This window comes from Calonectris borealis, chromosome 16 (assembly GCF_964195595.1).
Source record: "Calonectris borealis chromosome 16, bCalBor7.hap1.2, whole genome shotgun sequence".
Classification (NCBI taxonomy): Eukaryota; Metazoa; Chordata; class Aves; order Procellariiformes; family Procellariidae; genus Calonectris; species Calonectris borealis.
Window position 1 is genome coordinate 21086467 of NC_134327.1, and position 24305 is coordinate 21110771.

The 24305-nt window shown below is 38.8% G+C and overlaps 1 protein-coding gene across 13 annotated transcripts in view; it reads left to right on the forward strand.

Moving 5' to 3' along the window:
* The window catches only part of CREBBP (CREB binding lysine acetyltransferase), a 96502-nt gene that overhangs the window by 62450 nt on the left and 9747 nt on the right, over positions 1–24305 (forward strand). For 6 of the 13 annotated variants that reach the window (XM_075165933.1, XM_075165938.1, XM_075165926.1 and 3 more), the window contains 14 exons: positions 973–1392; positions 1971–2150; positions 2374–2560; positions 7496–7614; positions 7751–7990; positions 8488–8576; positions 14061–14171; positions 14908–14964; positions 16230–16307; positions 16806–16873; positions 20939–21089; positions 21914–22060; positions 22499–22612; positions 23066–23231. In XM_075165933.1, the coding sequence (XP_075022034.1) occupies positions 973–1392; positions 1971–2150; positions 2374–2560; positions 7496–7614; positions 7751–7990; positions 8488–8576; positions 14061–14171; positions 14908–14964; positions 16230–16307; positions 16806–16873; positions 20939–21089; positions 21914–22060; positions 22499–22612; positions 23066–23231 (2127 nt within the window). The remainder of the gene's footprint in view (positions 1–972; positions 1393–1970; positions 2151–2373; positions 2561–7495; positions 7615–7750; positions 7991–8487; positions 8577–14060; positions 14172–14907; positions 14965–16229; positions 16308–16805; positions 16874–20938; positions 21090–21913; positions 22061–22498; positions 22613–23065; positions 23232–24305) is intronic. The other 7 variants (XM_075165927.1, XM_075165931.1, XM_075165928.1 and 4 more) reach the window with 7 other exon arrangements.

Sequence of the window (24305 nt, forward strand, 5' to 3'; positions counted from 1 at the left end):
GTTCTCTAGTCCAGCCCCATCCTCAAGTGAGAGATAACTTGGATCAGGTTACAAAGGGCTCTGTCGAGTCAAGTTTGGAATATGTTCAGGACAGAGCATCTACAATTTCTTGGGCCCTGGCTCAGTTTTTTGACCACCTTTGTGGTGAACATTTTTTTTGGAATGCACTTAGTTCAATAAAACTGACTATGTACAGGCAATATAGAAGCATGTTTTAAATTTGAAACCTCATCTGCAGGACACTATTAATTGATTTAGATTTCTAAGAGTAAGAGGTACATCTGAGGATAGAGTATTCTTTTTTTATCACTAGTTATCTGATGCAGTCTTTAGTAAAATGTGTAGTTTAAAAGTCTGTGCACGTCCAGAATACTTTATTGTTGCTGCTCTGAAAAACAGATTCACAATTTTCTTGAGCATCTGGAATAGTCTAATTAGAATTTAAAAAAAAAAAACAACCAAAACAAAATGAAAAAAAAAACCCAAAACCACAAAAAAACCCCTCTTAAGTCTTGGACTGTGCAATGAGACAGGCGTTAAATGTGTTGGACTGTCTTCTAAAGCAGGGCTGCTCTAGAGTCCTGACCTAAAATGTTTATTTGCTCGAAACCATTTTGTATGCAAAGTCTGACCTTTGCCCAGCTAATGGCATGATTTAGAGATTGTCTGCCTGTGGGCTTCTGTGTTACTCGGAGATCGTGAGGATTCCCTCTCTGTGCCAGTAGAATTAATGTAAAAAGACATGCATGGCACATCTGGGTCTAGGAGCAAGGTCTTCGACTAAAAGCTGATGAAAACGATTAGAGAGATCAGAGCATAGTCATTTGCAATAGCAGCATTTGTTTATAGCTGATCTCATGTTTAGACTTACAGTATTCTGTTAAGGAAGATTTCAGTGCTGTGATTTAAAGGATAAGTGCGATTCCCAGAGTTTTGGGAGTCACGTGCCTGTAAGACAATCCCTCTCTCTAGCAGGGGCAGGTTCCCAGTGCTGCTCTTCCCAACTCCATGAACATGCTAGGACCGCAGAGTGGGCAGTTACCGTGCCCACCAGTGACCCAGCCACCTCTACATCAGACTACACCTCCTGTGTCCACTGCTGCTGGGATGCCACCTATTCAGCACCAAACACCAACTGGAATGACTCCTCCTCAGCCAGCAGCACCCACTCAGCCATCGACACCGGTCTCATCTTCAGGACAAACGCCAACACCGACACCGGGTTCAGTTCCAAACGCGACACAGACACAAAGCACGCCGACAGGGCAGACTGCGGCACAGGCTCAAGTCACACCGCAACCTCAGACCCCGGTTCAACCCCAGTCTGTGCCAACCCCACAACCATCTCAGCAGCAGCCAACATCTGTGCAGGCACAGCCACCTGGCACTCCAGTAAGTACCAGCTAGTTGCGTTTTTCTTGTGTAGTGGCATTCCACAAGAGTTTTCCCTTTGTATAGCACCATGTCGTGAATGTATAGAGCCCATAGTTGTCAATCTGTGTGTTCAGATGTTCTCAGCACTGTTTGAAGGAGGGGGGCGTATCGAATGACTTCGAACTGCTCAAAGTAAAAACGGCAGCAGTGTGCAGAAAGATGAGGCATAACAGGCCTAATACTGTATTTGGCCTTAATCAGAATCGGTCTTTTTTGATTATGAAAGTTGCATAAATTTTTTCTTTTAAGCTTTAGTCAGGATGAATGCACGTGTCAAGGAATGTACGGTGTTCTACTGGGCAGGTGTTTTCTCTGTAAAAGAAGCCTCTTTGGGCCAGAATTCTCCCTTGGCTTCTCCTCTGTAAAGCAGAGTTATTAAATGTGTTATATCGAAACTTGGCTACAGTGAGCTCCTGTATCCATGTTCTGCACTGTTTTAGAATATCATCTCATGTCTCTTTTGTGCTGTTCATTTTTAGTAAAGGAAAATATTTCTATATATGCAGTGTCTTTCTTTTGTACTGTTTTTACAACAGCTATCCCAGGCAGCAGCTAGTATTGATAACAGGGTCCCCACCCCTGCCTCAGTTGCTAGTGCTGATACGAATTCCCAGCAACTAGGACCAGATGCACCAATGCTAGAAAGCAAATCAGAAGTTAAAACTGAAGAAACTGAGCCAGAGACTAGTGAGACACAAGTGGAAGCTAAGACTGAGGTAAATGAGATTCTATACAGCTTAACTGAAAGCAGTGATAGATATAAAAGCACTTAATGATGTGTCTGAATTGGTGAGCTAAGGGGCGAGAGGAGGGTAGTTACTGGAAAGTAACTGTCCTGAGGAAAGCCATGGAGTGCTTTGACAATCTCAAACTAATATTTTGATAACTCAAGTTTGGGTCATAAGTGTAATAGTGCATCTCGTTGCATCCTTTCTTAAGGTGGAGGAGGATTTACAAGGATCTTCACAAACAAAAGAAGAAACAGATGGAACAGAACTGAAACAGGAGCCAATGGAAATAGAAGAAAAGAAGCCTGAAATAAAAGTAGATGCTAAAGAGGAAGAGGAGAGCGGCACTAATGGAACCACTTCGCAATCCACATCGCCATCTCAGCCCCGCAAAAAAAGTATGTGTACGAAAACTGAGTTTTTCTTGTGTACTTTATTTTAGCATTCCTTTAATGTTACATGAATCACAGGTGAGAAGAGCATGTCATTGTGGTCGTGATCCCAGCAGCCTTCTCACAGCTTCCAGTTTCTGCCCAGAAAGACCAAGGTAGTAAGGCAGTGATTGCTGGAGAAATTATATATATCTCTCCCTGTACATCTTGGACAGTGCTTTTTCAAGGGAGCTTAGTGTAGATAGAGTGCTCTCAGTAACCAAGAATATCCATTGCTTTGCTTTTCCGTTAGAGGCTGCACACGCTGCCTTCATACTGAGTTTTAACCTTCACTTCTGTGAGAATCAGGTGCTTGAAGTCTTCTCCTGAATCTGTGTTCCTCCAAGGCTGGTCTGCTGCAATAGCCTGAAACTTGGAAGTCCTGTGTAGTTTCCAGTGTAGTGTTCATTTGAAGGCTTTCTCCTCAGAAATACTAGGTCTGTAGTCCCTTAAATTAATCTACAGTGTTAGCATAGGTTTAGGTGTGGCTGTATATGTATACTGTATATTTTTCCAAAAGGAAACTTGATGGCATTACAGATCTTGAATGGACTTACATAAATGATTGCATGCCTTGGGTTAGTAAGAAGTAAATGAATACGATTCTTAAAGAAAACGGGCAAGAAGGAGTTACGCCATTTGTAGTGCAGACTGTGTAGGAGCCTGCAAGATAAGTTTTTGGACTGAAAAACCTCAGCTGTTTAGAGATCTCCGTCTCTTAGCATCCTGTTTTTTGAGATGATGTTTTCTCTGGCTAGTTTTTAGGTTTTGGCCAAAGGTAAGCTTTCAACATGCTGCAAATCTCAAAAAAGGGAAAGTGATGATCCATTTCATGACTTTTTTTTCTTCTTCCCGTGCAAAGCAAACTGCATATAACTCCATTAGGAGGACATTACGGGAGCATGTTTTCTAGAATGTCATCAAGAAATCATAAAGTTTTAAAGTTTGTGCAACTTGAATCTTGATTTCTTGTATATGCCTTGGGTTGCATTTAATTACTAAACATAATCTTTTTATAATAAAACGCTATGAAACACATTTTCCTGTAGATTGTATTTTCGGTTTGTAGCACAGTGGGCCAGCCAAATGAGAGTGCACTGCGGAACTAACTGGCAGAGCCTATTTCGAACAAAATGTAACATAGGGAGTGGAAAGCTTATTAGCATTTATAAACCAGTTATATTCCCAGTGGAAAGAATCATTGCTGCTTGTTAGAAAGAGTGTGCTTGCAAGTAAATCGAGGCGAGTGGTTGAAAGAGGAAGGTTCTTGCAGAAGTAATCCATGGAAAAGCTGCACTGTCGTTCTGCTGATTCAGTCTGGGTTACTACCTATTTCCAATACCTCATTTAGTAACACAACTTTGTCTTAAAAATACTGTCACTAAGTAACCGTATAGTATAATACATGTGCAGCGTGGGCAGGTACAACAGCATATACAATTTTAAATGGTGACGTTTTCTCACTGAGTAGTTTTTCCAACTTTAATAGAGCGTTTGTATTAAAATGCTAAATAAACAAAGAGGTATTCGAGAGTAAATACTGTGAAGTGTGCTTAAGGGTTATAGGATATTTTAAAACTGCTTATGAGACTCATCTGGAGTTTTTCATGCGTTACAAAAGTATCGGAAACTCTTTTTCCTTCCCGTGCGGTCAGATTCCTGAGGTGCACCCCACAGTACCCTGGGACGTAGCAGATACGTGCTGGCGCTGCTCAGGGGAAGGCTCGCAGTTGGAAGTGTCGTGGAGTCTATGCTATAAGATAACTTAGCGAGTTGTAGCCTGATACCTTACTGTTTGAAAAGATTGATCTGGACCCTAAAGGAGTGTTTTTCTGGGTACAAGTGGCTTATGTTGTGGAGTAGGAATCTCATCTGTTTGTACCACCCATCCAGGTGTACTGAACACCATCGGCCTGGCTGTGCTCACCTCACATAACTACGCTGTAACCTGACTTACGTGATGGGAAATACTGTATGGGCCAGAGGACAGACCCAGATAATACTGCTGAGATACTGGTCTGCTCAATTTTGTAGTTTAGCTTTTTTGGAGAATTGCAGGCACCCCTTCAGCAAGCTTTTCTTCCCATGAAGGTTTTGCCTTCATAAATGGGGGCAACCAAACCCTTCCAAATTCAGGGTTTGGTTTGGTTTGCCTTTTTTCTGCGAATCTAATGTGAGCAAGAAAGGAAGGGGTTTGGTTCCTTGCCTCTTCCCTTGAAGTCTTCTCAAAAGAAATAGTATAATACTCATTTGGGTAGCTCCCGTCTCCTCTTCTCGTTATAGATGGCTGCCTTAGGTTTGACCTTCAAGATTAATTTTACTGGTTTCTTCCCTTCTTTATAAGACATAATAATGCAAAACCTCCAAGGGCTTGGGTTTGGGGCGGGGGTATTCAGGTGTATTGTCCTTATTGTTTTGAAGATGTCTTCATCTTCCTTTGTGAATTTTCTCCTTAGTAATCATAAGCAGGATTTCCTCTGCTTGAAAGAAATAAAAATTTAAAAAGGTAAAAAAGGTAGTATTATACTCTTCTTTGGCACATAATACATCATCATGATTCAGGCAAAGATCCCATTTTCCTTTTTACCACCCACGCATCCAAGACGAAATGGGATAACTGGATGCCAGCTCCTTACAAAGATCTTGTAGCTACCGGAGGAGAACTGAGAGCATTTAATTGTGGAAAAGGGGGAGAGGGGAGAACAGAAACTCTCTTGTAAAATCTGCATGTAGGGAGATCCTATGATCAAATGTTCTGTTGTTAGTCATATTCCGTAGAGGCAGAGCAGCTTTTTTACTGCTAAAGACGAAGGTAACTTTTCTTTATGTTTTTAGGTGAAGTCATAAATCGAAATAATAACTGGATTTTTGTTTTTACTTTTTCAAACTTCAAAATGAAAATAGGTTGTAAACTTTATCAGCAAAGATAATTAGACTTTAAGAAACTTGGCAAAAGTTGTGCTGAATCTCTGTAGATCGGGTTCAAATTGAGATTGGACTTATTTTGAAAGATACGCTAGCTTAGTGGTATGTTGTTATAGGGGTCAGTACAGGGAAAATTCTAAAAGCAATGTGAAGCAGGTGGCCAGAATAGATTATTAAAAGGTGCTTTTTGACCTTAAAATTTCATTAAATGAAATAATTCAGATTATCAGGTTATGAACTACCTCAGCCAGAGCAAGATGGTTCCAGAAGCAACTTTTTTTCATGAATGGAATTTTCTCAATACTTTTTCTCATGAATGGAATTTTAGTATTTCCTTCTGTTCTCGAGCATTCCATAATATAATTTAGTAGTTGTTTATAAAACTTTGAGTGTATATGGTATGGTTCCTTTTATAGGAAAGTGCCTGCATATATGGTATCAATACATACGGAAGAGAATTGCCATTTCATCGGGACTGAGATTGTGGCAACAGCTGAAATGATCATCAAGTTGCATTCGTTGTTGTAAAAACAAACGTAGGCCTCCTTTGCTCATCTCGTTTTTAATCTGGCGAGTCTGAGTTCAGTAGTAGCAGCGTGAGATCTTGATGTATCCGTCAGGCAAGCCCTTGCAGAAGCCCGTCTGGCAGCTTGCTTAGTCCTTTGCCATGGTTTAGGTGACTCGGGTGGTGTCTTGCCTGTTGTGTACACGAGCAGCAATCCTCTCTCCGGTTAGAGGCAGTGCACTCAAATGGTCTTACAATTTTCATCCTGACTAACAATTTCCAGGAGCTGCAGCATCTACAAATGGCTAAAAAAATTGAGAACTTAATGCTTCAGAAATTTTTTTGGCAGTATCAACTTAATTTCTTGTCTTGCTTTATTTTTGCCTGTAATTTTGGTGAGTGTAGTTGAGACAAAAAGACTTCCTCTCAGAAATATCACCCAAATTAAAAAGGAAAAAAAAAAATCCTTTTAAAGAATCATAGATTTTTAACTAGAAGTCCCCAAAAGCAATTTATATCTTACCAAAATACCATTTGAGTGGCAAAATACCATTTGATCAGCCTCGAAGGCCGAAGCCCTGTTGATTTAAGTGCTTTCTACAGAACTCCTAATTGCTCCCTTTTATTGGTATCGTTCTCATTTCAGTAAGGTAGATAAATATTAGATGCCACCTGGCTTTCCTTAGTTGTCTTTTTTTCTGAATAATAGGCGTTCTTCCCTATTTAAAGACTCTGTTCCTAAGGAAAGAAATGTAATTACACTGCTGAGATGTTCAAAGAGCTTTCCAAATTATCATTATTTTTCAGAAAATGCATTGCCTTTCTTGTCCTTGTCATCCACTGTTGAAAGAAACATGGCTGTTGCCATGCCACTGTTGCCAAGTGGTTGTAATGATGCATATAAATCTGGAAGTATTAACACTTTCAAAATCAATTAACAGTCCATCAGACCAGGACTGTTTGTATACTATGGCCAGAAAATTCCTGTGCCAGCTATCAAGACATCTGGTTACTCTTTGTAGAGCTGGCTCTTCGGCCGTGTCCAGTACAGTGTTTTTTGCTAGAAGAATCTTGGCTTGGAAATAGCAAACAAGGTTAGAAGGGAGGGAGAGGAAAATATGCTTAGTCTCTTCTCTGAAGAGCTCAGGTTCATCTGTGTTGAAGCAATTGAATTGATTTGGTTCTGGATAAGTTGGTTTTTTTTTTTTTTTTTTTAATACTCTAGAGTATATATCCTTATGGGTTACAGTTGTTCCTATCTTCTTATTCTGGGACTATCACCTGCTGTGATTTGAGTAAACATAAAGGCTGTGCAGTAGCCTCTTGATTGTAGGTTTTGCCTCTGATCAGCTATGCAGATCAAGAGATCCCTCTGAAGATTTTTATGTTAACGTAGTTCTTTTTTTTAGGGGAGTCAAGAGGTTAGGAAACCTGGCAGGAAATTTTCTAACCTTTCTGACTTTCATTAACAGTTTTCAAACCTGAGGAGCTGCGCCAGGCTCTCATGCCTACCCTTGAAGCTTTGTACCGGCAGGACCCAGAGTCTCTACCTTTTAGACAGCCTGTAGATCCCCAGCTTTTAGGGATTCCGGTGAGTTGGCATTAAAAAAAATACAAAATGTTTTTCTGTTTTGTCTTTGTTCATATAGACATTTCATCTTTTCTGTACAACATAGTGTGAACAGTTGACATCTTAAAAATAAAGGGTTTTGTGTGTGTGTTTGAAGGACTACTTCGACATTGTGAAGAATCCTATGGATCTTTCAACCATTAAACGTAAATTGGATACTGGGCAGTACCAAGAACCCTGGCAATACGTGGACGATGTTTGGCTGATGTTTAACAACGCCTGGCTTTACAATCGCAAGACTTCCAGGGTCTATAAGTTTTGCACTAAACTTGCGGAGGTGTTTGAACAAGAAATTGATCCTGTTATGCAATCACTTGGCTACTGTTGTGGGCGCAAGGTATGTATTCCAGGAATGGAGTTATATTCTTCCAAAGAGCTCAGCTTGATTAATCAGATAAAACATACGCTTTGTATACTCTTTTTTTAAAAATTTAAGTATTGAATGAAAGGGTTGGTAAAAGTTTGGCTTTATTATAAGCATGCTAAGAGCTAAAAAAGGTAGACAGAGTCCTTCTTGCTGCTATTCTATTATCACTGTTGTATTTTTCTCCCTCAGAGAACACTTTTTTTAGTCATAAGCAATATTAAAATGCTTTGCTTGTTTCCCGTGTCCGTTGCACTAAAGTAGGTGGTTAGAGGGTCAGCTCTTAGCTTGTATAGTTAATAATTGTAATTAAATTAAGAGAGCTGTGCTAATATATTTACAATAGCTTGGAAAAGTGTGATAAACATAACAATGTATTATGATATCCATTAGCGTCAGGTTTGCCTAATAGGTACTCGATTAACATAAGATTACATTTTAAAGCTTCTTTTCTCACCGTTGTTTTGCAGTATGAGTTTTCTCCACAGACCTTGTGCTGCTACGGCAAGCAGTTGTGTACTATTCCTCGTGATGCTGCCTACTACAGTTACCAGAATAGGTAAGTCCTTGACTTTGTTTTTTTTCTTTATTCAGGAAGTGAGATCCTTTGAGTTCTCTGCACATACGGAGGAGGAGGATTATTAACTTTTTCTTTCCTTTGTCAGCTAAGTCAGGAAAAAGTTATTTTTATATCTTTGCATGCTGTCCTTTTCCAAGAGACCCTTTAGTTTCCTGTACTGCAGCTTGATACACACTGTACTTAAGTGCTCGCTCTTAGCTAGGCTGCACCACGCACCACTTAAGTGGAAGTGAAGTTGTCTATGTTTTCCACAAAATGAGCAGCAGGGCTTGCTGGAGGCAGAAGGGCAGAACTGCAAAAAGGCACTGAGAAATCATGTTACCTTGTTCGGGGAGAATTGTAATAGTATGTGGATTTGTTTTCAAATTAGTGTCAGAATTTGCGAAGTAAAGGGTGCAGTGATTGATTGCAAGACTGACGTTCTCTCTTCCTAGTTAGTACTTAGTTCTATTTAAATTAGCTTTGAATTAGCATTGAAAACTACCCAGAGACTCCATGAGAAGCTATGAAAACAATAGCTTCTGTTATTTTTTAATTGATATTAGGATTTGGTGTTTGTATGATTATTAAGCAATTGTTACATTATAATACTAATTTTCCATTTAATGCTTAAATCAACAGTGCTATAATAACAAAGCAAACTTAGAACTTGGCTTTGGTTTTGGTTTCTTAGATGTTTGTCCCCCCCACCAAAAAAATGCAAAACATAAATGGACTAAGACACAAACTTCCTTTTCCCTGTTTAAAACAAAGTTATGAATTGCTTTGCAGAGGCTTGGCAGTCTATAAGTCTTGCCAACTTCGAAGTGCGCAGCAGGCTGTTGTCTAACTGAAGTTACAGAACTAATTCAGACAGTCGGTGCTTGCATTTAGTCTCTCTTAGGGCGATCGCTACATCACCAAACATGCTGTAAGATGGTGCAAGACTGTTGTGTACCACCTAGCTGAAGCAGCGCCGTGTGGGAGACGAAAACGTGTCCTCTTACATTGTATGTTGGGTCTTAGGTGGCCTTTGTGAGCAGATAGTATTGGTGCGGAGAAATGTAAATTCACGAGCTCTCATAAAAGGTTTTATATAACCGCTGTGAACTCTGAAAAAAGTCAGTCTGAGAGAAATAAAGCAATTAAAATGCATTTAAAGACATAGGACTTCGGTATTGGAAGTGGGGGAAAAAATAACCCTTAAATACCAACTCTGCATGATAGAATTTCAAGTACTTTTCATATTATGCATCCAAGTAGTACTATATTTGAAAAGAGTAGCAACTTCAAAAATAATTGAGGAAGGGGTCATTTTTCTTTCGGTTATACCTTTCCTATTTAAGTTAGTATTAAATCATTTGGATTCCTTGGTGGAGGCAGTGTTGGTTGCTAGCAAGAAGTACAGGGTTGGTGGGGCAGTGGTTCCTCTGGACTTGGTGATGCAATATTTCAGTTCCTACCTATTATAAATGTGATAGTCTGTTTTCATGGAGTTTAGTCTAAAAGGGTAGTAATAAAAGGGAGGTGGTTTGTCTAAGTGTCAGTAGGCTAGTAGCAGAACAGAAGTAGGTGTAGATTTCTGCTCATCCAGATGTCTTGAGAAAGGGTTGGGGTTTTGGGATTTGGGGTGGTTTTGAGTTTGGGGGGATGAGGTTTTCTATTTCAGTCCAACTAAATCGAGCGATGAATGGTTTTTTGGATTAGGTTTTTTAACAGAATATTTCTAAAGATCAATCACCATATTTTTAAGTGTGCATTTGGACTATCAGATCATAGAAAGCCTCTTATTCATCAGCTGCATTGCTCTAAAACAGTCAAATTAACTGTTTCGTGTGACAGTGATCTTAAAATCTTAGATTTTTCTTAACCGAGCAGCAAATTAGTGAAAAACAAATTCTGTGGTTCCAGCAGACCTTTAATTGGTCAAATGTTCTTGACTTTTTCCATTTATGGAACAGACAAAATTGGATGTACTTAAAGTCCAGCATATTGCGTAACTAAATTGCAACTAAGAATATTTAGGCACCATTGAATAAATGAACCCTGGCACCTACAGTTCAATGATTAAAAGTTAATTACTTGGTATAGAACTGTTTGGCTTCCATAATAAGGCAGAAGTTTAGGTTAAAGTAAGTGTTCAGAAAATATACTTCATGTGTAAATATCCAGTTGGGAAGACTGATTGATATTTTGTATCAGTACTAGCATCCATTATTAATTTAGAATTTCCTTTGAATGCACTTAATTACAGTTGGAAATTCACCTCTTAATGCATAGATTGAGCATTTTCTGGACTTTGGTATTGAACTATAATGTTACTTTTTGATAAACGGGAATCAGTCACCTGAACAGTCTGCATTTGAAAAGCTTTTAACTTTTAATGTATTGCAATAAGTACATTCTTTGGATTTTCTATGACTGTTACAACTAGAATATTGTACGCTTTCTGTGGGTTTTGTTGAATATTTGTAGTGACATGCAAAAGTCCGTGAATTACAAGCAAGTCTCTGTTTCTGAGGGTCCATATTCATAATAAGTTACAGCTGTTGTTTCACCTTGGTTATTTTATGGACAAATGTTCACGATCTTTAGGTGATTCATTTTCACTATATTTCAATTTTCATTTCCTCATTTTAATATCATGGATTAAGGCTTGACTCTTGCTAGCGTTAGACTTCGGTTCTGCAGCATGTGGAATCCTGTGCTCCCCTTCGGATCCGCGGATCGCTGGAGCACGTGCTTAGCACGCTGCTGAACCGAAGGGCTCATCCCTGCGAGACTGAGCTTCCCGCAGCCGCAGCGGGAACAGAAGGTGAAATATCTGTGCTGGTGGAGCTAGTTAGATTTCTGCGGTGTAACTTAAATCAAGTATCGAAGGCGGCCTCGTTGCTCAGTTTCATGAGTGCTTTGAAAGCCCATAAATTATTCTGAAAATGGATCAGAATTAACCTTTTCTGGGATTGTTTAAATGTAGCAAAGTATTAATAGGAGCCTTGACCATCGATTTTTCTGACTACACACCCCTGTGTTCGGGTCCTCCTGTGTTTCAGTCCTTCCCAATCTGCCTCTTAAAATGAGCAACCTTGTTAGTAAGGAAAATAATTAGCGGGTTTTTTTAATTGAAGAAAAATTTAAAGAAGCACATTATAGAAAAAAAGGACATGGACAATGTGTAAAAGAATATAAAATTCTGAACCTGTTATGTTTGGGTTTGGGTTTTTTGTTTTGTTTTTGTTTTTAATTATTAGATGATAGTGTATCAATTTAGTGGTACGGGGCGAGGGGCAAGTGAAGTCAGTGTAAGTGAGATGTGCAGTGTCAGTATCCACTCCTGAAATTCTCTTGTAATATTACTCTGTAATAACCATAATATATTTATCATTCCCAACGATTACAAATCAATGGAATACATTTTTTTTGTTTTCCCCTGGCCTTGTTCTGTGGCATTATCAGCTCCAAAAGCCTTGGTTTTCCTTGGGAGGGTGATGTGTTGAATCCTAGTTGAGCTGACCCAGGAGAAGTCACTTGCAGTTTAACTTGGGGTAGGCTGGCAGGCTGCCCTCTGGGCAGGGACCATGGCATTTTAGCTCACGTGGTCGCTATCAAAGTTGCAGCTGTCCTGCTGGCAGGATGATATGTCAGTATGGGCTATATTAGCTAGAATAAAATACACCTTTTTCCTCTTTGTGTCAGTCCCACAGTAGAGGGGAGTATTCAGTCTGCTGCTGCATTTAAGTGGTTCTTGGCTAGCAGAGTAGCTCTTGAAGCCTGAGCCAGCTGGCAGAGTTTGCAGAAGTTTTCAGGCTCTTGTAAATTATGCTATGGTAACACGGACCTGGCTCCAGCCTGGGGAGGACGCAGATTGCTCTGCAGAACGTCTTTCTCCGATTCATCGGGCTCTGCTGAAAGACCCGCTCCCGCTTGCTTGCGCTGTGTTTCACGTATAGAAAACGTGTAGTGGAGACGGGATGGCCAGGGTGTCGCAGGAGGCAATTCTGATCCATACATTTCAATAGGTGCCTATAAATGGCTTTTGTTGTCTCCAGGAAAGCACAGCCTTGGAGATCAGTCACCTGGATTACAGTAGTTTTAAGTGTATGAGTATGTATTCGAAGGGGGAAGCTGCCATATTTATTAATCTCCATCCCTTAAGTTGTTGGTTCATTGTGACATTGAGTCTCGTTTGATGCCTTTATACTTACCATTCTTACGGTTCTAGTGTTTGAGTACTAAAACTGCGTTTTACTGTGCTGCCATTGCTGCTTATACTCTCTCACTCTTGATCCTCCATAAAGCTCCTTTATTTTGATGATCCTTTGTGGCCTTCCTGCATTTTACAGCTGTGGCCTCTCTTTGTTACCTTTGTTCATGTGTGAATTCATATCCTTTCCAAACATTTAGCCTCCTTTTTTTTTTTTTTAAATGACCCTGACAACTTTGGTTCCAGTTCATCTGAAACAAACAAACAAACCACCAAAAAAACCCCCAAAAATCTGTGTAACTTAGATTTTTTTTTTTTTTTTTTTTTCAAATGCAGATTGTATTTTCATAGAGTTGTATTCCAATTTACTCAGCTTGGTTCATTAAACTGCAGTATTGGTTTTGCTGAGTATAACTTGGATTGGCTCTTGGTCTGATGACCAAAAATTGTACCTAGCCTCATATTCAATTTGTAAAGCTTAATTCCACATCTTTTAATGTACCTGATAAATATATTGTATGTATGTACAATATTAAATGTTGTTCACATATATACATATATTGTACTTAGAGATAAATGGCTGGAAACTCTGACCCATAATTGCATTTCTGTTAAATGTTTGTCTAGAGTATGGATTTGGTTTCATTTATATTAAATAATATTAGCTGAGCAATTGGTCACATTTAATCTTATAGTCAAATAACTTTTGAATTTAATATTTTTACAGGTTTTTTCAAACCAAGTGTTTCTGCTTTTACAGTTTTTACTGACAACCAGTAAATGCTTTCAGCATATTTTCTAATCACTTAAATCTGTAATAAATGTGTTCTTAAGGCCTTTTGACAGGCTGTTTTTTTAACCAAAGGAAACTCGATCAGTCGCAAGAATTTTTTCCTAAGTAATGCAAATCAAATCCAAATTCTTAAATTTGAAGCCTATACAAATGTAGCGCTTGGTAGCTACTTCATTAATCCTCCCCAAATTTTGAATTTGACGCCCGACGACTTGTTAGTAATGTATAAAATGAGACCGAATGCTAATCTGTGCTTTGCCTTGGCTTTCTGCTCTGTGTTGTCTTGGTGTTTGCGTCTTACCTCTTACGTCTGTGCTGTTTGTTCCCTCCCCTGTTCTCTAATCCTGCCCTCCCCTCCCCTCTGTTCCTCTCATTGTCCTCACTGACCCATCAATCAACCAACAACGCCCCCCCTTTCGTCGTGGTGATCTGCCCTGCTCTGGTTGGTGGCTCCGTGCTCGGGTGGCTGTATGTTGTGCTGGACCAGTTCACCCAAATATGGCCTTCTTGCTGACAGGTATCACTTCTGTGAGAAGTGTTTCACTGAAATCCAGGGGGAGAATGTCACCCTGGGTGATGACCCTTCCCAGCCTCAAACGTAAGTCTCTTCCTTTCTTCTCGCTTTGTAAACGGGAGGGATGACCTGTAGTCCTGATGTGATAGGAGAGCCCTGTGGCCGGTGGTGGTGTTCCTGCTTTCTTACTAATAGGAGGTTTTTTACAGTAGCAGGTGATTAACGGTTGTTACTGTCTTGGGTCTGTTGGTCTGCCCAACAATGTCGCTCGTGTCCGGCTGCGCTGCTCAAGAGCTGCCGTCGACTGGTTGCAGGGGGTGGCAGGCACTGGGTAACGTGGTTGGAGCGGGGGGAATGGAAGCTGTGTCAATAAATGTCACTAATCCATTACCTTTTCAAATGAAAGACTTCGGCTAATCCTGGTATCTATCTCACCTTTGGAAGTGCAGCTTTTCTTTATGAAACCAATGGCTTGTCTTTAACCTGACCAGAAAATAAGATGCTGTAAGAGTTGAGGAATACAAGCTGTTTTGGAAGGTGGCTGCTTTACTGACGATAGCTTCCCGTGTTCTTTATGACTTTAAATTTATGTGTATGCTTGGGTATCTCTTATTTTCCTTTTAATTTGCACGGGAAAAATATTTTCTGTAGCTTAAAATAGAATAAACTGAATTGCTTTCTCTGAATAGAAAATAAATACTGATATGCTTTCTTCTGACTTGAGGTGTGCTCATTTGCTGCAATTCAGAAAAGCATGATACTGTCTCAGCCTCTGATATAAAGGTACTACTGAGTTTTTATATTAACTCTTTGTCTCTAGAACCATCTCTAAGGATCAGTTTGAAAAGAAGAAAAATGATACACTAGATCCAGAGCCGTAAGTACCAGGGCGTTGGTTTTTCTTAAGATAATCTCATCGCTTTCACTTGTCTTTTAGCCAGCTCTTCAGAAATCAGGCAGTGAATAAAGAAGTCTGCCTTTTTCCCCCATCTCTGCCCAAACAGGCTGCAGACTCCTTCTCTAGAGTTCGTAGCACAACGTATGAAACTTGATGTCTACCATTGACATCCAAGAGGAAAATGTGAGCCTGTTTTAATGGCAGTTTCCAGTTCTGTTTGGGTAATTCCTGCAAAGCACTGCACAACTGGCTGGAAATGGCCCTCCGTCATACAGAGCCTTTCACACCAAGCCCCGAGTACCTGTGGGGGACCTCTGCATTTTCCTCTTCTGGGTTAGCTAGACTTCTAAAACACATTTTTCTCTTCACCTGAGTGCTTAGCCCATGGAAAGAGCCATCCTCCTTCCTTGCGTTTATTACCCTCAGGAAGTTCAGTAAAAGCCAAGTCGAACATTTCTTTAGTAGCGCTGTGCTACTTTTCCTACTGTCCTTAACTATCTGAAACGAGATTTTATCTTACTGCTTCTTTGTTCTCTGGCAGTTTGATATGTAATACATTCTGATTCCTTTTCTCATATTTGCAAATACTAAATAGAGCTCCTCCCCCGACATTTAAAAGTAGACTGCCGAGATATACCCCAGTGCATTTGGCTTCATAACCAATGTTGCAGTCTTGACTGGGAAAACTTCTAACCATTTTCCCATCCAAAAAAAGAATTTTGATATATTATTTTGACCAAAAAAAAAAACTACAGCAGACCCATGCAGGCGAAGAGAAGCTAATACATGTTTTCTTGGCACAGTGATTCACGAATTACTAGTTTTTACATTTACAGTAAGTTGAGCAACCGTTTAGTCAGCTTGTGGTTGTTGCAACAATTGAAGATTAAATCTGTGGAGGTATTGTTGAGCAGAATTTTTTGAAGCTGGGAAAACTCAGAACTCTGGTTAGGAGAGGATCCAGAAAAAGTTGTGCATGAAAGCCCGTTTCACATTTTTAAACTAGTACATTTTACTATATATATCTACAGCTATCTCTCTCTCTCTCTCTCTCTATTTGCACATGAGATTGATAGATGTATATTTAAGCTATTCTAGTGAGTATTTTTTAAACTGACACATAAATTAGGCCTGCTGAAGTTGATTCAATTCTTAGCAGAGGGTTGGAAAGTCCTTTCGTGCTGAATTCTGGAAAATTACCTGCCTAACAGCAAAAGTGATTGGCTGCTGTTTTTCCTTCTCAGGTTTGTTGACTGCAAAGAGTGTGGTCGGAAGATGCACCAGATTTGTGTATTACATTATGATATTATTTGGCCTTCAGGGTAAGTTGTTTGTTAGTTTTTTACCCCTTGTACAATAAGACCAATGTAGTTTATATAATTAAGACTTTCTGCCTTTGCTTTTTAATACGCAGTCACTGCCTTTTAAGAACTGAGTACAAAAGGACAAAGCATTTCTAAATAAAATACATCGTTTGGTGTTTGGGATCTCATTTCAGTATATTCAGATGAAAATGTGCATGAAACCAGCTTGTTCATATATGCAGATTTCTGTGGTTTCTTTCTAACTACTGAACAATGGAAGCTGGTTGGAGGTAAATTTGTATACTACAGAACACAAATGGAGGTGTAACTGCTTGGCAGAATTAAACCAGCTTATAAAGGCTTTAAGTCCCTCGAAAAGGGAGAGATACAAGCTGTTCAAATCCAAGGAAAAATATATTGTACTCTGACATTTAAATTATGAGTTCAAACATTGGATTTAAGCTAGCCGATAATGGGTTTATGCTAAGTTTTTGGCAATTTTTTTTTTCTCAATAGGTTTGTCTGTGATAATTGTCTGAAGAAAACTGGTAGAACACGCAAAGAAAACAAATTCAGTGCTAAAAGTGAGTTTGATATTTCTATTTTCATCTTCTCCTTGCCACCTCTAATAGCTTTTTGATTGAGACTTTCTGTTGTCGTGATAGACAGTACAGGAACATTTGCAAAATGGTGAGTAGTGTAGCCCAAGGCTTTAGTAGCTGTCAGAATTTTAATCAACGTTTTAAAGATCTACTCTTTATATGTTTGTGGTCAGTCTTAATGCTGCTTGAGGTATTTGGCATCTATGTCCTTATTTTTCTAAGATTCAAAAAAACAAAGAGGGGGAAACAGAACAGGAGAAACATAAGGCTGCGTGCACTTTACTGGCTATATTTAGACATGTTTCCATGTAACGTTGAAACTGTAGTGAATTACTGTCACCTCTTTGCCCTTCAAATAACATGTAGTAACAAGTTGTACTGCATTTCAGGTGTACTGTGGTAGTGCCAAGTACTAACGTATTTGAAGAGCTTTTCTTGCTTGGAGTGCACTGTGGTGTAAGAACTGTCTGCTGGAATAAGTAACCAATTGTACTACACGTCTAGATTTCCTTGGGAGTAACCATTGTCGTAATTTTGTTGAAATGTGCACTAAAGAGAGCGCCAAAAGCTGCCAGGTCAAGTTGTCTCAGTCTCCTTAGTAATCCTTACACAGGCGTTCTTTGCGTGCATTTAATATCAGAGAATATAATTTGATAACTTCTACTCGTAGACGTTTTGGGGGAAGGGAAAGCAGGGGTTAGCATCGGAAATGCGGTGTCAGTGGCATAGAGTAGAAAAATAAAGTGAGTGTAGAAACTGAGAGGGTGATTCAGACACTTGAACAACTAGAACTTGCAGGTACACTTGATTCTTCTCTTGTCCTTCTTTGGTCCTTGGAAGTTCTGGGCATTACCTTGTCATACTGTGACTTTGCAAGCCTGAATCTTCCAAATTTTAATAAAGGTGTGGTTTTGCATTAAATGTAACTTCTTGATAATTTTATGTGTGGTTGATTGCATAATAGGAGATTTAAAGGGGGATAATTTGGAGATGATAATGCTGTATGAGACATATTAGGTTACAGTAGTCAAAACGGTCTCTGGAGTAACTTGATGCATGCAAGATAGTATTCTTAAAAAGATTAAAATTAGTCTCGTTAAAGACAGATTAAAATTGTAAGAGAACATTAGTAAAATGATGAAATAAAAATGTAGTTTTAGATAACCATTTTAAATAGATGTCTCTTCTCTTCTATGCTGCCTTTACAGCATATATTGATGTAAATTTTCTTAAATAAGTATGCGATTTCTTGGATGTCTGCAGTTGTTCTGTGGTGTTGCTTAAAGTTTGAGTAATCAGCATTTAGTTTAAGGTAACCATTCTGTTCTTTGGGGATCTGGACAGGGAAATAATGATGCTTTTTTCTTTTCCATTGTTCTCCTTTTCCTTCTCCTTTCCCTGCTGTTTGGCTATCTTGTTTTCTTTTTCCCATGATGATTTGAGTCTTGCTGCCAGCTGTAATCCACTGGTGGGCTCAGCTCTTGAGGTCAGTTTTCTTTAAAAGTACTCTAGTGGAAACACAGGAACAGGGAAGGAAAGCCTGGTCTTGTTGTCAAAATCTTGGTCTTACTACTGACCTAAAAACAAACACGAGCAATGAAAGTTTGAAACATCAACCTGTTTCCTCTCCTTTCCCCCTCCCTCCCCATAAAAACCTTTACTTACTGAATTGCCATCAATATTTCTATGCCCTCTCAAGCATGCTTGCACAACTGCTAATAATCAAGATGGCATGTCCCTCAGCTGCAAGCTATTGTTCAGCTGTTATGGTAACATTCATATTCCTAATGTATATTAAGTAAAATTGGTTATCTTAACAACATTGCAAGTAAGTTGCATAAAGCTGACTGATAGCATGCCAAATATAACCTATAAACCAGTGTACAGCTGGTTTATGCTGTGAAATTCCTAACTTTTGAAGTATTTTTCATACTAAGAAAATCTACAAATATTACTTAACCAGTAGCTAATGCAGAGACGTTCAAAGACAAAAGATATCCTGACAAATAAGTCACCCAAAGTAGTTTCCTGACAAAAAGTCACAGTAAGCCAGAAGTCTGACTTTCTTCCTATCTGTCCGATTACTCATCCAGTAACAAATGTCTGGCCATGGCTGCAGCAACAAAGCTTCTGTACTCAAGCAGTGAAAGCCGCTATGTTGTTACCAGTTTGGATGCCTTTTTTCAAGTTTGCACTGCAGTTTTCATTGAGACCTGAGCTTTTATTGGAAGTACATACATTAGAGGTGTCCAAGAACCAAAATCTGGTTGCTTTCTAAAAGAATTTGCACGTCCTATTATGTCAAATTATGCGGCTTTTGGTTCCTTCCCTTACGGTGCATGCAATCTTAATGCTGCCTATTTCTTTTATCTTCATATCTGGTCTTTGTTTTGTTTTTCAAGTCTTAATGCATTGCAGCATAAGGAAGGAAGCAGATACCCTTTGGTTGCTTAGCATTGGAAAGAAGATAAAATGAAAACACAAGAAGACAGTAGAGTTAACTAAAATGGCTTTCTAAAAATGTACCAACTCATCAGCTGAAATGAGCTGTTTCTTTTTTTTCTGGTTGTTTTTGGAGAACTCAACAAAACTAAATAATTTCTTCAGAAAATATTTGTGAATTTTCTTTAAAATTCTTTGAATTTCCTTTAAAATCAACCCCCTTCTATTATATATGGAAAGCTCAATATATTGTATTGGCTGGGAAACACTGGAAAAGGCCGGTGTATTGGAATTGGTAAAGGGCATAGTGTATTTTTACTTTAACCTGCCTTTAAATTTAATTATTGGCTCCCAGTTAAATGATATTTAGGCTGTGTTCTGCTGGTTATAACCATAGAATCTCACTGGACAAGGGGACAGACTAAAAGCTGTAAAACAAGATTGCCGCATTTGGCAATTTCTATAAACTGATTGTGAAATAAAATTTTAAGTATATAAATCCCTTAGTGAGATCTTCCTTTGACTATATGTGGCTTTTTTTGCCAGTATGGGAGCCTAAAATAATTTTTAGCATAGATATTTCACTGCAGCATTCTGTATGCAAGCTCAGTAGTCGGGAAGAAGAACCAACGGTCTTGTGGCAGTAGCCAAATAACAGCTGAAAAATGAAGCAATAGAGAGCTCAAAAATTAAATGCATTCTAGTAAGATGAACATCTGTAGATTGCGCCATCACTTTGGAAAAGATAGCAGACTGACCTTAAAAATGAAGTAGAAGTTGGTAAAATAAGTATAGTATAAGAGAAATAGTCTTAAATCTTCAAGTCAAAACAGTGTGTTACTTCTGTTTTCTTAATTTAAACCAAAATCTTAATTTCTGTAATTTGTTGTGGATTTATTTGAAAACCATCACATCCTGTAATACTACAAAACCAGCTATCCCCGCAAAAGCTAATTATAAATGTAAAGACCAAGAGAGAGGATCTGGACAATATGTGGACTTGAACTTTTACAGACCTCTGTCGCTGTGCAAGAACTATTTAAGCTTTACGTGCAGATTACTGTAACTGTTCAATCTAAAAGCTCTCTTGAAAAGAAAAGAAAAGAAAAAGCGATGAAATCTCCATTGAAGTCAAAAGGCTTTTCATTTCTGTTGATTTGCTTTGCTTCGCTTGAAAAGGTGTGGCATTGAGCCAGATCTATAAAGTGATGTAATCTCTGTCAAACAGCCAGATAGTGTTTTTGTTAGGAAAAAAACATTTGCAGTGTTCATAAAATAAGCCTGCAAATTTAAAAATGCTACGTAAAGCCTTCTTTGTTAGTTCACTTACTAAGTAATTTTCCTACTATAGTGGTTTTAGTTTCCACGTTAGGGTATGAACACTTAAGGCTTGGGTTAAAAACACGGATGGTTTTGCTTTTTAAATTTTGGCTGCGTAAATAAAAACATCACATTTTCATATGGAGGTAAAACAAAGGGAAAAAAGCTGACTTCTATACAGAGAAGCAAGCTGAAAGACCTTACAAGTGTGGTAACACCCTGACTTAACAGTGATTTCTCCAGTATTAACGTTTCTGTTGTCATGTTCTCCCCATTCATTTCTAGGGCTACAGACTACGCGTTTAGGAAACCATTTGGAAGATAGAGTAAACAAATTTTTGCGGCGACAGAATCATCCTGAAGCTGGAGAGGTCTTTGTTAGAGTAGTTGCAAGTTCAGATAAGACAGTAGAAGTTAAACCAGGAATGAAATCCAGGTTAGTTCTATTAATTACAATAAAGGTGATCTTGATTTTTCTTTCTTAATTTTGAAGTCTCCCTGCATAAATATTGCAAAACTGTGCCAACTTGCACCTTAATCCCTTTGCACGTTTTTGAAACTTAGGCATGAGTAAGATTATGAAAGGTAAAAAAAAGCAGTATGCAGTAAATGGACTGGGAGGAGGTGACAATTGTATTTTTGACTGTTTGGGGGCGGGTAGCAGGGACATCCTGGGTTTTGTTAGTAATATAAATCTTGAGAGAGAGTCTGGCCACATTGTGGTTAGCATTACAGAATTCATTAGTTTGGAACAGTTGCTGAGGTTCTGTTCCTTACTGTTCCTTCATTTTGTTGTGTTTTTATAAGTACTTTAGCTTTCAGAAGTTATGTTTAACTTGCTTCATCATAAATGAAAAGCTTAAAAGGTTTATTCTATGAAGTATTTTGGTTTTAATTCATAAAGACAGTGTTTATGTGACAGCACTTCATTGTAATGCATCAGGTTTTCTAATCTGCAACATATTTAAAGGCTTGCGGTTTCTGAGGATGCTCTTGTACTCAACGCTTGCCTGTTCAGTCATACGTTAACTATACGGAAACTGTCTTTCCGTGAGTTTTCTAGTAACAGACCTTGCATTGACAGGACTCCCTGTTTTAATGCAGCTCTGATCTGACCCTATTTAACTTCTGCATAGATATTTCTAATGAGTTAAAAATAAGCTTAAAAAGAATTTCCTCATTCTAGTAGGACACTGGTTTAATAATTGGCTTTTTGTTGTTGTTGTTTTTCCTGTTCCTTCCTACCACCCTTTCCTACAGATTTGTGGATTCTGGTGAGATGTCAGAATCTTTCCCTTACCGTACCAAAGCTCTGTTTGCATTTGAGGAGATAGACGGAGTAGACGTGTGCTTCTTTGGCATGCACGTACAGGAGTATGGCTCGGATTGCCCCCCTCCTAATACAAGGTACTCTTTCATTTCTGCACCAGTGGTGCCTGCACAGAGAGCATCTTGCTACGTTCACTGGACAATTACTCTCAAATACAGACGATTGGGAGATACGTTTAAATTCTGTGGCACAAATAAGTCCTACTGTATGACTGCAGATGATTTTGAAGGGGAAAACAAATATCACAATAAAAGTGATAGTTTTTTGTGTTCTGTATTTAATTTTGCTTCTCAATGTATATTCTTGCTGTCTAAAAAAATGCTACCTATCTTTTGGTTTTGAGAACTGTTTATACCACATTAGGACGCTTAAGTGTGCATTAAAATAATATCATCGTGAATTTTTCTTTGTTCAGTATGGCTGTATATATATCTAGTATAAAAGTCAGTTCTCAGCAGATGAAACAGGCATTCAGCCATACGTGATTTTCTATCATTCTTCTCTCATTACTATAGGCGTGTGTACATATCGTATCTGGATAGTATTCATTTCTTCCGCCCCCGTTGTCTCCGAACTGCAGTTTATCATGAAATCCTCATCGGATATTTGGAGTACGTGAAGAAACTTGGGTAAGTGAGATATTTGTAAAGAAAGAAATCTTTTTTTTTTTTTTAGCATTTTTTTATCCAAGACGCCAAGTAGCTTTTTACTTAGGATAGTCTCTCTTTCCTTCTGCCCTCTCTGAGATATGTGGAACTCACGCCTCTTCTGCAGTGGAGAGAGAAATTTGGATTTTATCACTAAGGTGGTTTTTCTGTTGTTAGGATTCTTAAACTGACAGCATATCATTCTTTTTATCAGAGGTTCACTTGATGTTTAAGCTTCATTATTATATCCCAGACCTTTTCTCATATCTTGTATAAATAGAGGTTATTGCCTCAGCATCTTTGTTACAAAGAAGAAAGAAAAGAAGGTGGGAAAAACAAAAAGCCAGAGGTCTGAATTTATATGTCAGTTTGTCTGAGTTAATTTTAAGATGGTAGTCAAAATGGTTAAAATTTTTTCTTGTTTGTGAAACGCAGGTATGTGACAGGACACATCTGGGCCTGTCCCCCAAGTGAAGGAGATGACTATATTTTTCATTGCCATCCGCCTGACCAGAAAATACCCAAACCCAAACGTTTGCAAGAATGGTATAAGAAGATGCTGGATAAGGCATTTGCTGAGAGAATCATTCATGACTACAAGGTTTGCTACTATTTACTTCCTGTATTAATTTTTATGGACTTTTCATTTGAAGGTAGCTTATGTTGTTTCATAAGTAGTAGTTGTTTCATAAGTGGTAGTGTTGTACAAGGGTTTTTATTCTCAGCTAGTATCTTCATTTACTTAGATTTTTCTTGGAGGTTCTGCATTTCAGACTGAAAATTCCTAAGGTTTGGTTTCTGCATTAAGAGAAGTGTGCAAGAGCCTGCCTTCGCGTACTTGTCTTTCGCTGCAGTCTTCTAGGCAAGGAAGTATATAGCTTGTTAAGGTTTATAGAAGTTTTTTGCTTCTGGTGATTCTGGAGGATCAGGTGGAATACTGGACCCCACTAGTGTGAAATCAAAAAAACTGCATATGAAACAGCTTCTTCACTTGAAGAGAAAAAGGTTGATTTTCATAATCTGAGAGTATCACACATGTACCCAAGGAAATACGTTGAAGATGGCAAAGGTAGCATTTGCCACTCCTTACATGCTAAAATTTACAAGAATTTCTTAATGGTAGTGACAGTGCTGGAAAAAATTGATGTTTTGATTGCAGGTGACAGTTACAAAATGTGTGGAATAGAACAGGATATAGCAAGCCTTGTCATCTGATCCGGCGTAGCAAAGAGCTAGAAAATCTGTGTCTCTCCTAATAAGGTAGTCTTGAAATGAATCCGAAGAAGAAAATTGGCTAGTCTTGTATGTGCTTGTTAAACACACTGCACAGTTGTGTCTGCACACTCCAGAACAGTTGTTCTGGAGGTGGTTTTTTTTGAAGTACCTGTTCCTTTTCAGAATACCTGTTCCTCTCAGTGGTCCCCAGTCTTTCTGGCCGGGTGGTCCACAGAGCCAGCGGTCAGCGAAGGACACAGGCTGCGCGCAGTCGCCCTACCACAACCAGACTTTAATATTCCTGTGTGTAGTAGTTGGCCGGCGCATTCAGGGATTCTTCCTGGCGTTATCAGGCTTATTGCACGTATGATGCACAGCCCAGACGCAGGCATTGAAGTGCTTACGTGCTTTCAAATTTGTAAGGGAAAGGGCTGGATGAGACGCACTTGCTGTCACTAGA